The sequence below is a fragment of the Cyprinodon tularosa genome, unplaced genomic scaffold (genome assembly GCF_016077235.1).
Source record: "Cyprinodon tularosa strain WSP-4 unplaced genomic scaffold, ASM1607723v1 ctg340, whole genome shotgun sequence".
NCBI classification, from domain to species: domain Eukaryota; kingdom Metazoa; phylum Chordata; class Actinopteri; order Cyprinodontiformes; family Cyprinodontidae; genus Cyprinodon; species Cyprinodon tularosa.
Window position 1 is genome coordinate 566,710 of NW_024039053.1, and position 12,940 is coordinate 579,649.

General features: G+C 39.1%; 1 protein-coding gene across 5 annotated transcripts in view; it reads left to right on the plus strand.

Annotated features, from left to right (window-relative positions):
* Positions 1-5,666, plus strand: part of LOC119789539 (pleckstrin homology domain-containing family G member 3) — a 47,706-nt gene extending 42,040 nt beyond the window's left edge. For all 5 annotated transcript variants that reach the window (XM_038294460.1, XM_038294457.1, XM_038294458.1 and 2 more), the window contains 2 exons: positions 2,468-3,836; positions 4,624-5,666. In XM_038294460.1, coding sequence (XP_038150388.1) covers positions 2,468-3,836; positions 4,624-5,213 — 1,959 coding nt within the window. In that variant the 3' untranslated portion in view covers positions 5,214-5,666. The remainder of the gene's footprint in view (positions 1-2,467; positions 3,837-4,623) is intronic.
* The last annotated feature ends 7,274 nt before the right edge of the window (positions 5,667-12,940 follow it).

Here is a 12,940-nt window from a genome sequence, read left to right on the forward strand (position 1 = left end):
CAGGAGCTCAAGATTAGCAGGCAACACCTGGATACAGATTTAAAATAATAGTTTAGGGTGACATCATAGGCTTAGACAATCTTTATTGTCATTTTGTGCACACGAAGTGTATACAAAACAAAATTACGATACCTACAGCTTTTTCGACAGTGAATGAGCAGCATTGCAGTGAAAATGAACCATTTGTAAAGTGCAGCAGTGATCAAAATGTAAAGTGTAGGAAAGACGTGGTGCAAAAGGCATTGATGTGGAAGGTTCAGTGCAGTGCAAAAATAAACAAATAGATATGGTTCAAAATGCATTAGAAACACTGAGTTAAGTTCTGTTTTGTAGATTCACCATATAGTGCAAGTATGATGTTATCAGTGCGATGCAGATTCTTGATTAGGTCTCGATTAGAGTTTCAACAGTTGAACAGTCTTATGGCAGCAGGGAAGAAATTCTGGCAAAACCTGCTGGTCCTGCATCGAATGCTGTGAAGCTTCTTCCCAGAGGGCAGCAGGGAGTACAGTCCATGGTGTGGGTGTGAGGGTGACTGATGAAACAAGAAAAAGAGCAAGATGAAAACCTCTCAGCCTAACGAGCGAAGAATAATCCAGAGTCTTTATAGTCATTATGAAATAAACATTTTGCTTAAAAGTTACACATTATATGTGGACAAACTCAAAAGCCATTGCAGTAACACACTAGGTACAGTAAGGTGTAGTATGGATGTAAAGCTCACCCAGTCTGAGATAAAAATGAACATGGATGCATGGAGGGTGGATGTGTGATTTTTGAAGCCAATAGAGGTTTTCTTCCTCTGGTTACATCAGGAGTCACTGTTTTTGAGACTTCGAGCTACTTTTTGGGTACTGAGTCATAGGAAGGGCTACTACCAATACTGACCTATGAACTGGAGGACTTAGCATTAACTTAAACTTCATACGCGATAAACATATTTTTTAATGTTTCTGTAATTTCTGATTTTGTTTGATATTTTCATTTTGAAATCTCTATATATGCCTAAATGCTGTCCATCAATAATATGATGAAATGCTCTATGAAAGTTTAAAAAGAAGAGCAACACATAAAAATAAAATTTCAAACTTAGCCTACTGGTGAGTTGTGCTGTTTTCAGAAGACTGTAAGGACGACCCATGTGATTTCACGAGTCTCAGTTTGAACTAAAAAAGAACAAGTCCAACAAAATATTCATAATAAATAGGAAATTGGTAGAGTCACAATGCTTGAGCTTCACATGATCACAGAAAGGCTGTAAAATATACAAATAAATCGAACACATTCATATATTGGCCGATGTTCAGAGACTGTTTCTAAGTCTACTGGTAATACAGTTAATGTTTTAACAATAAACGTTTCAGAGGAATAGTTCAAACTGTCCAAGCAGAGCTGAATGCAAACAGCCATACAGGTTGTTTTTCTTAGAAATTACACTGAGAAAAGCACACTGCACAATTCAGATGTCTTGAAACTGTTCAAAGTTTTGTTTCTTTAGAACAGCAAATGTGTTTTAATCGGATTTTATGGAGATAGAGCACAAGTTTGAATTGGGAAGAACATAATGAAAGTTTTCTGCATTTTTTTTTGTTGATAAAATGAATTTTGATGTTTTTTTGTCTTTTTTTCCCAAAAATATTCTAGTTAGGTTATCAGAACATTTAATTTCCCAGTTAAAAACCTGTTTTTTTTTTTTTGTTTTTTAACCAGTTGTTTTAGGTGTTTATAGCTGTAGGCAGGACCAGGCTTTCTGCCATTGCTGCGAAAAAATCATCCCCACTGCATGATTCTCCCATCACCATGTTTTCGCATTGGGACGGTGTATTCTAGATTATGTGCAGTGTCTGTGGTCTGTTCCATTCTAGTTTAACATAGTCTGATAGTAAAACTCTCCTTAACCAAATTGTCAGTTTAGGTTGATGGCTGGAAGGTTTGCAGACCCGTTCCACTCTGTTCATTATCTGAAGATTGCTACAATATGCTCAAAGCTTATTAAATTTCCAAACCCTATTTTAAGCTTCTCCACAACTGTATTTGTAGCCTGTCCTCTTTGTTTTTGTACCTGATAAAGATGTGTGTTCCTCCAACAAACCTTTGACACCTTCACAGAACAGCCATTTTTTAACTAAGATCTGATAGTGATATTTGGGGATATAAAGGGTCAGTAAAGGGGGGTAAATGCAGATGCCTGCCACAGTTTTCTGCTATTCTTATTTGTAGAGAGAAAAAAAGTCATGTTCTTTCCAAAATTAGTTGTTTTTTCTGTCAGTCTGTCTCTTAAAATCCCTGTTAAATATTTAGATGTTTTTATCTCATTGTGACATACATTGGAGTTCAGATAAAATTCATGCAGCAGAAAACGTTAAAATTAAAAGGGTTTTATGAACTATTAAGCTAATGGGGGATGGAAAGAGTCATTAAAACAGGCCTTTTCTCTTTAGATAATACTGTAATCTTTTTTTTTTAGGTCGATGCACAGCAGCTGTGTCATCAAGTCTGTGTCCAACAAGAGGAATCAATCGACCAGCTGGAGGTGGACACCTTGCAGGGCTTTGAGTCCACAAAGTCCTCTGAGCAAGAAACAGAGACCCCAGAATCTTTGGATACCTCCAGAGAAACTGGAGTGGAGGAGGAGGGAGAGAGCGACTCTTCAGGTCTTCAGATGGAGGAAATGAGTGTGCTGACAAACAGTGAGCTCTCCGAGGAGGAAGAGGAGGCGTTTTCAGATAATCAAAGCATTCAGCCTTCCTCTGAGCTGGACAAGACTGAGTACGTCATCAGCAGTTTGTCCCGGCAGAGCAGTCTGGTTTCTGAGGACCAGAGTCCAACCCTATTAATAAAACAACCATTTCAAAACCTCCCATCCTGCTTGGATGTCGAGAAACAGACGCAGAACATGTTAGATAGCTCTACACCAGAACCCCAGAACGCCTCACAGTCTGAACCGTCCGATACTGAGCCTGATTTGAGTCAAGAAGAACGCAGGTCCACTCTATCTAAAAAAGATCGCCTGCTTATCCATAAGATCAGGCGTTACTATGAACATGCTGAGCACCAAGATGCTAACTTCAGCATCAAGCGCAGGGAGAGTCTGTCCTACATTCCAGCTGGGCTGGTAAGACACCTGAGTAAACAGCTGAGTGATGTCCCAAAGGAGAAGGTGGGTCCGATAACCAGGAAGAGCCTCTCTCGAAACAGACCCACTTCTTGGTCAGTCTTTGATCTTCCAAGGTTAGAAAAGGGTAAAAAACGTGAACCTCAAAGCTCAGTTGAAGCCAAAGTTCGATCTAATAGCTTCACTGAATCGCTTGGTGCAGAAGAAGAGTTTAGGCCTTCGTCTGAAATGCTGAAAGTTTGGGAAGTTATGGAAAGTGAGGAGGAGATCCAGGAAGTAAAACAGGCCACAGAAGACGACCAAAGAGTTCAGATAAGCTTAGACAATTTGCAGGTCGAAACCAGCGATCAACCATCGCTGATAGAAGAAGAGCCTGAAACAAGTGCTGCTACAGAAACATGCTCAGGATCAACACCAACACCTTCCAACAGTCTCCCCACAGAACAGTGTAGTTCTGCTCAGGACCGGAGCCCTTGTCAGTCCCCGGAGAGCGAAAACTTCCACCCCAGCCATTTACCAAAGAGCATTAGCTTCCAAACCACCATAGATGAAGACCAGATTCTGCAGGACATGGGGAGGATGAAAAGCAAGGTGTTCAAACTGGCTCGTCAGTACAGTCAGCGCATTAAAAACAACAGGCCGATGGTGTGGCAGAGGAGCCGACTCAACGCAAACCAGGAAGGTGGAGCCGCTGTCCATGAGGACACGCTGAGGAAAACGGGTAAACAGAACCTCATCGACATATTAGACAACTTCAGAGGTATTCATACATCCTGAACTTCCTCACATTTTGTCACACAGAAAAAAAATAACAAAAAAAAAAATTCTGATCAAATGTTTGCCACATTCATATGTGTAATATTTGTCTATTTTCTGCAGCCCATCAGACTGAATACTTTGTAGACTTATTTCTTGTTGCTGTTAAACCTACAGATAGTTTGGGTTGTGTCTCTAACGACGTTGCATGTCTAGATGCTGAAATGTTTACCCATTCCTAAACTCCATTAGATTGGATCAAGAGCATCTGTTAGCCTCAGTTTTAATGTTGAATGTTAACTTTCTATGATTTAATCTGATGTTTTGTTGCTTTGGATTCATGTTTATGGTTGTTTTCCTAATGAAAGGTGAACCTCTGATTATTTGCTTAGCTATAAACTCCTTCCTGCCTACTTCTCCATTCTTCCCTGTCCTGGAGGAGGACTGTGCATTAAAACAGGAGGAAGCTTTTTTAGCATAGGATGATGTCTTCAACGTTTTTTGTTTTTTTTTACCACATATTCACTTTAACAAGACAGTTTTTGTTTGTTTACTGAGGTTCTCTAATGAAACACTAACGAAGGAGAAAAGAGTTCCTGTTGTGACAAAATGTGAAAAAGTTAAAGGTATATGAATGCTTACTGAAAGATATGCATTCGTCATGCAGAATCCTGCCTCTAGTTCTTTCTAATTAGAAAACCAATGTAAAACCCTTGTATTTTGTCTGTTTTTTGTTTGGCATTTTTTTGCAGGCAAACCTAACTTAAGGTTGCATTTGAACCATTGTGACCAGGAGATCATCAGTGAAGTTTGTTCTCCAAGTTCAGACCAGCAAGCAGCCTCTCCAGGAAGCTCCCAGGCTTCCTTAACATCCCCACACAGTCCTCAGTCCGAGACCTTCCACTGGCCTCACGTCCAGGAACTGCGTTCCAAATACTCGCACATCTCTCACTCTCTAAAAACCAACTGCAGCTGCACAGAACCAGAAAGGATAAAGAGCCGCACCTCTCATAAGTACAGAAGCTCCTCAGATCTCCATATAGCTTCTACAGACTGCAGTGAGAGCTGTCTAGTGGTAGAGGACTGGCCTCAGCAAAAGAAGCGCTCCCTGCTGTGCAGGTGGAGCTCCTTGGACCATATGCTTGGATCTGCCCCTCTGCATGAAGTACAGAACCTTCAGGAAGCTGTGCGGACTTGTTCTTTGTGTGACAGAATACAAGATGGAGACGGGCACCTCAATGATCTTCCTAACAGCATGAAGTCTCAGATTTCTGGGAAGTCCTCAGATAGTAACCTAGTTAAGACTTTACGGGAAAAGTTCCAGAGCTTAAGTGCAAGTTAAACAAAGGTGTAAATCCAACATAAACCTGGAAGTTTCATGATGCTGTTAATATTCTGCAGATCTCTCCTTAAAAATTGGGGATTCTTATATAGGGGACAAGGTGCAATAATCTGGGCACCAGTGTAAAATAATAGGGATGGAATGAGCAGGCTGTCTTGAATTTGTCTGCATGTTACAGTCTTGTGTTAACAGTCATTTAGTTCCCTACAAAAAAAAAAGCAACACTTCTTTTAAATTACCTGAATTTGGCTGCTATACTCCTTATTGACTGTGCAAACTGTAAAGCTAGCATTCCTGGAAGCGATTGGGAATAGCGCTTCCTTATTTAAAAAATGTCAGACACCAAAGATGGTTACATACATGTTAGCCTTTGTTGTGCTTTTTTGCAGAAGTACAGCAAAAAAAAAAAAAAAAAGCTTCCGTATTTTCCTGGGCTGCTTGTAAAACAGATTGTGCACATCACTGGAGCTTTATTTTTTATCAGCAAGCTGTCTATTTTCATGAACATTATTTATATATCTGTATAGTGGGATGGTTTTGACCATGTGTAAATGCCTCTTTTTGCCTCTTTTTGGTTATGCACAGGTTCCTATATTTTCAATAAAAACAGAAATGCTCAGCCTGCCGTTGTATATTAATTTGTCAATAAAAGACAAAATGGGTGTGAACTGTGCTAGATTTTAGAAAAGAATAGACAATGTGCACCTTAGGAAAGTGTATAAAAATAAGGAAAATAAAACAAATGGAGATAACAGCTGTGGATGTTTTTACAGTAATGGATATATGAAAAATAGCAGAAACAAGAGATATGCAGGTTTACAAGCACATTGTGTGTGAAACTGGACCTCAGGTGGGAAAAAAGCAGCCGACACTAAAAAAAAAAAAAAAATCATCTGTTGTATTAACCTGTCCTTTCTGAGTTAAAGGTAGTGTGGAGGATTTTTTGTGAATTTTTGAAAAGACCTGCCACCTTTGAAGAAAAAAAATTTACATGCACAACAGTGTTCCAGCTGCTGAGAGGGAATGCCTATTAAGCGAGAGCGTTTGCATCGTTCATACATGCTTACTTTCCAAAGGATTTGCAAATTTTCCACTGTGCTTGACTCACCACCATCAAGTGAAAATGGGGACGAGCAGGATGGCCTTTTGTAAACATATCACCAGAATGAGTGACAATAAGAAGGACCACTTATTTTGATGATCCACCTGGAAAAGGAACATCCTCCACTATAGTTTTAACTTCCCTGCATGTTGCTAATTTTATTGAGCTTTAGATCTGTTGACATTGTAAACTTCCATGCCCCTCCCCATCTTGTATGTGAGGATAGGCTTCACTCTGCCCCTCATCAAGGCTTTCCACCACTTTGTCCTCTTCATACTCATCCTATGCAAATGAAAAGTAGGCACATTAGAAATTGCATGCAATGCCCATACTCATACTACTCTGTTAATGTTTTGAATAACAGTTATGATTCATTAAAATCTCTTCCAAGATTTACAACCAAAAGAATCCTCTAAATGGACATTCATTGTTAGAGACATAATTGTTGTAGATTGTGACGAGGATATATAAAGCATGCTGTTGTATTGGTTAAAACAAAGTTGTTTTAAAGTTTAAAAGAAGTGTAATCATTAGAATTATTAAGATGCAGCCATGGAGGGTTTTGAAATTTACTAAGAAATATTTAAAGTAAATTATCTGACAGATCATTGTTAACCTAATTATGAGGAACACTGAGTAAGTATCATAGGAAGTCTAATTAGGAAGAAAATAAAAGTTCAGAAAAATTCACTGCATTTGTATACTCTTTAAAGAAGTAAATCTACTTTCAAACATGATAAACATAAGAAACCCAGGTTGTAAGCTGTCACATCTACTGACACAGCTGATTAAAGTGCGTTGATTTCAATAAAGAAAACCCAAAATCTAAACACAGGAACTGGAGATAAAGTTCATCTGAGTTTAGTAACACAAACATGTCTGGTTATATGCTGGTCTCGCGAGTACTAGTAGTGCTCAAAAGCTCACACGTGATTGGACGAGGAGTCGAAGGCTCTTCAGGCTCCTCCAATCACATACGAGGTCATTGTTATAAGGAAGGACTCGCTAGCACAGCTCGCGTCACTCCATTCTGGAAGGGGGCGGTAATGCACGTATAAGTTGTTTGCCAACCGCCGTTGAAGAAGAAGAACAGCTCGCGTCTATCAAAGAAAACCGGTGTGCCAGCTAGTCAGTTGAAAGATGGAAGTTCTAACAAAGAGGAAAAGACCTCGGCGCTTCTGTGAACATTGCGACACTACACTCTCTCATACACAGTATTATGACCACAGAAAGCTCTATTTCAAAAATGGAGTTTGGGAGAAAAAACACAAAAGGACTAGGTCAGATAACGCACGGAGCCTGTTGCTATCCAGTCATGACCCAACCGGCAGGAGTTATGTTCAACCTGGAGTTGGAGAGATTGATGAAGGTGAAATGCAGTCCGAGGACCCAGAAAAAGAAGTGATGGAAGAAATGCACCCAGCGACTGACTGTTCAGACAACGGTGAGCACCACAATTGTTACTGTCTATTAAAATGTGGTTGCGTGACTTGCGTTTGATTTTTATTCATACCACTCTCATTTAATTGTTTCCCAGCTGCCTGTAAGACGTATTATGAGACGGTATGCAGGAGCTTCAGACATACGCAGCCAGAGAACACGTTGTAGGCGGAAGCTGCCAAGCATTCAGCTCGGAGTCAATTAAAGAGAAAGAGGGTAAGACTGTATTTGGTATTTTTCAGGTGCATTGTTAGATGTGTTGTGTCCATACGCAGTGCATCCCATCGCATAGTGCTGATTAATTTATTTATTTATTTTTTACAGCTGCTGGAATCGAGGCAGAGTGTGCTAGCTGATGAGGAAGTGGAACTCTGGAAGTCCGCCACCGTCGACCTCATGTCTGACGAAGAAGATGGCGTCGTTGGCGGGGTTTCTGGATGGATTGTACGGCCGCCGCCATTTCGTAGGCCGGATCTCTCTGAACCCTGTGTTAAGCTGCAGTCCCGGTTAGAGGCGATAGCAAAGTACAGAGCCACGCACAGTAGGCGTCTGCACATCGGACCTGCCTCGGAGGGAATGCTGCCAGTTACCTCCAACCCCGAGGAGAAAAATCGACAGTTCACGGAGTTGTAATTTTTGGATACCATGTGTGGGCGGATCCTCGCGTTGTATATAGTTTGTTTTTAATAAAGCTCTTTCTTTGCATAAACAGCTTCCTGGCAAATGTTCATTTCCTGTATAAATTCATGTCCTTGATGGTAGCCTAATAATAGTGTAGTAGTGTAGGATAACATGAATATACAGCATAATGTGTGTATATATATATATATATATAAACCAATCACGAGCGATTTTACTTGTTTAAAAAGAAGTGGTTCCATCCAATATTCAGTAAGAACATTCAAGCCTGGCCTGGCCGTGTGTGGTTTTGCTGCCAATCAGGAGCGATTTTACTTGTTTGAAAATAGTGGTTTCAGCCAATACTGAGTAGGTTATTCAAGCCAGTCCGGTTCCAACAATTTGTGGCACTGACAAACGGCGACAAGCGCGAGTTGCAAACTGTCGTTAACTGCCGAAAATGAGGGAGATCTGCGGTAGTTGACGGGGACGAAAATCTCACTTTTCATGCAGTGTTTGGATTTGGCACCTATATAACTTAACATTTAACAGACTAAAATAGGGTGATGAATTTTCTATAAACTCACAGATGGTTTAATGGGAGCTAAGAAGCTCCTTCATTATCATTTGAATGAATGCAATCACCCCTTGTTCCTGAAAGCCTCTGATTCTTAAAGATCATTGGACAGATTCATACACAGCTACCAATCACCATGAAGCAATCAGTCAATGTAGTCTTTGCTCAAATAGTCATATTTTTTCTGTGGGGAAAAAGACATCTTCAGCATTTCTTCAGCTTTTTTTAATTCATGTCTGTTAAGAAATATGTTTTGAATATTTGTTAGGGACACAGGAACAGTATTTTCTCTAAACTCTGTTTTCCACCAGGAGGATGCTTTAGATCTGCAGTGCAATTCCTATTTATTTGCATGTCTTAATAGTTGCTCTGTCTAACAGAAAAACCTGCCAAAACTCTTAGATCATCTTACAGTTTTTCTCTACTATGAATCGACTTTCTAACTTTCCAAATGCTTTAGATCTGAGCTGCTTATTGTTACTATTGATTTGGCCACTTTTTATTTCTTAAATAAGCTCAGCTTTTCTTTAGGGAGGTAAGGTAAGATCCGATCACTAGGGAAATCCAAAACTTTTCATATTTCTTTATTTTGCTCCAGTCTTTTTTTTATTATTCTGAAATACTATTTCAGATATGTGCTGTTGCATCAAAACCTAAGCTTTGTAAGTGGTTGGTGATATGAAGTAGCTTTATTTGATTAAGAGAATTCAAATCCCAAACATTTACATTACATTTGTGTTTTTGCATAATTTTGGGATTTTATGAACTAGTCATCCATTAAAACTAGTTATTCCAACTGATTCTTAGACCTCATCAGATTATTTTTTTATACAAGGTTAATTTCTGAAGAGGTTTTTGATCTTTCCATAAACAGATATAAAAGTGGTAAACAGAAAAAAAAACATATTTACAAAATTTGAAAAACAAAACAACTTTAAAAAACAAACAATTCATAAACTTTATTGTTGAAAAATCACTTTAGAAATCAATTTCCTTAGAAACTGAATCAGTAAATGTTTCATTTACAAAAAGAAAATTATTTTGCACACACTATTTAAAAATATAAGATAAAAATAAAGTAATCTTTTAAAATGTTTGATAAGGAAAGGTAATTATAATCCGAATAATGAGTTTTTAAATCTCCATTTATAAAAAAAAAAGATTTTAAACTACATTTTCACATTGCCATATTTGATAATGGATTAATAAATAAAACGTTCATTTCCTTTTTGATTATTCAATTTCAAATGTTTAAAGACAAAACACTTTTTAATTGTATTTCAACCTGGAAAGACTCGTACAGAGAAAAGCTGCAGTTAGAATTATATTCAATTTATTTATACAGGCAACACAATCATATTCTTCGAAATATTTCTATCTAAAGAAAACCAGCAGCTTCCGAGGACTCATTGACTCTCTGCAATCCCTCACACCAAGCATGCATTTAGCCACAGTGGAGAGGAAAAACTCCCTTTTAACAGTAACAAACCTCTAGCAGAACCAGTCTCTGTGAGCGGCCGCCTACAAGGCCGACTGGGGTTCAAGGAGATAGAAGCAGATGAAGACATAAATAAGTTCTTTGGCGCTTGGGGGCCCGGCAGGAGACTTTGATGCTGTGAATCAACATACTCTTGGATGAGTAACCTAAAAAGTGTAACCTAGAGCAGTCTTCCCCCAGGGCCCCGACACTGGTGGTGGAATAAGCCAGAGGGTGAGTGGGACTGAGAATAAGGAAGGAGGAAGGTGCTGGAGGTGGGTAAAAGTTCCCTTCCATGTGGGAGAGAGAAGCTTGGCCAGGAGCTAAATGAAGGGGATTTGGCAAGATGATTGGCTTCGGAAAGGGTGCACCCCCGAGTTTATTTCCTGGAGCTCAACGAGGGACATTGCAGGTGGTTCAGGTAAAGCTGATAAGAGTCTTCCAGATCGAATTTATGCTTAAGCTTCATTTATAATATATGCTTTAAATGTTCAACTTAAATGTTTAAATGCTTTAAGTGAACATCTTTTTCAGTGACTCTCTTAGTCCTCCATAATCATCAGCATAGATTTTCTTTTGGTTCTGGATTTTTAATAATGTGTTTGAACCATTAATTTTCAAGGTGCCAGAAAGAAGTTTCATGTATTAAAAAAACAGAATTGATTTGACAAGTCCAATATTTATATTTTCATTTTCTTTCATCCAAAGATGCCCACTAAATTAGAATAGTAGATAAAAATGATAGAACAGTAGATTTATCTTTTATTCAGGCTGCTTTTAAAATTAGTTCACGTTTTCTATAGAATTTGGAGCCTTCTGACATCCAGTTGCATTACAGTTTCACTTCACTTATCTGAACAGAGCTTTCTTTCTATGATAAAATGCAGATGGCCAGGACGAACAAGAACAACCCATGTATTATCAAGGCTACTGCCAGTCAGGAACTGGAAGATGCAGAAACACTGTTCATCTCCAGAGTTAAGTATTTAACAAATAAAATTGAAAGGGACCCAACCAAGAAAAACACCATAATTCCAAAATCAAAACCTTCCGGTTTGCCTCAAATTTGCTGCCATTCGGCCAACCCGTTAGAACAATATCAACTTTCAAGCATGGTGGTGGCATCATCATGCTTAGGGCTGCATTTGCTTTTAATGATACCAACTGCGATAGAAAGTAGGTGGAATCTCCAAAGAATCATACTTAACCTCAAATCAGCACATAAATGGTTAAAGCAAACTGAGAGTTTTAACAGGAGGCTGGTCCTGAATCTGAATAGAATTTCAATTATTTTAATTCTGGTATGAACTTGTTTAATCTCTATGAGAATATATGGACTGATGTAAGAACTAATTTAGATAAGGTTTAGTGAGGAGAACATTCAAACATCCTGCCAGAAATCCACAAAATGTTTGTTGAGGCCAACATATATAAGACTATGAATAAATTAGTTGGAAAAACAACCAATCTAGTTGGTTAAACCAATTTTGGTTAGATTAGCCAATATATTGGTCAGACCAAGTTATCGATTTTGGAACAACCAAATTAATTGATAAACCAAACAACCAATAAAGATGATAAGTGAAGGTTTACTAATCTGTTTGGCTGTTTACTAATCTGTAAGTGTAGTGTAATAGTTTTGGACCTAGTGACAGAGTGGGATCGGATGGAAGAGTTGGTTCAATCCTCAAATCTTGTTACACAAGTCAACTAATTTTATGGTCAAAGTGACTGGTTTGTACTGGTTTGCCTTTTTGCCAATATAGATTTGTTAAAAACACTATCATATTAGACTGTTTTGACAAAAAGACTGACTGGACCCATAACTACAAACAGATTGGTCAAATTCAACCTTTTCTTCTTTTGCCTGTAGGCTATTGGCCAATATGGAGCCTAGGGTGAAGTTCAACTGAAGAAACTAATTGCTCTCCTACAGCCAATCAGCTTTGAACCAAACCTCCACGAAAGCCAATCGGCATCCAAAGTTAATCTTAAAAGGCCTCCGATACGCACTTGTCTGCTCCTGTGCGCAGGCTGTGGATGCGCTGTGACTTCATTCAGATGACACCATTTCAACCCACCTCCAGCCTCTCCTCCACCATCGTAGCTAAAGCTTCATCAGAGTGTCATTCCTCTTGGACTCTTACTGTGTTCCCTGTCTCACCTCAACTGGTTCAGCAGAAGACCGCCATGTTGAGCCTGGTTCTGCCAGAGTTATCTTTCCAATGGGGAGTTTTTTCTCTCCACTGTCGCTCCATGCTTGCTCATCATGGACAGGTTCTCATAACCTGAGTTATCCAACTGGACTTCCATCTTCCAGGTCCCTGAGTGAAGCTCAGTAACAGCTCAGCAGACCGTCTTGCTAACCAGCAGTCTACAGACTGACCAACTTCATCTATCTCCACTCCACCACCAGTTTCAGGCCTGGAGGGGAAACAGCCCTATTCTTTGCTCCTGTTCATGCATATCTATCAAAATTCAGCTCTATGTTTCCTGCCGAGGTCTGAGCTCCA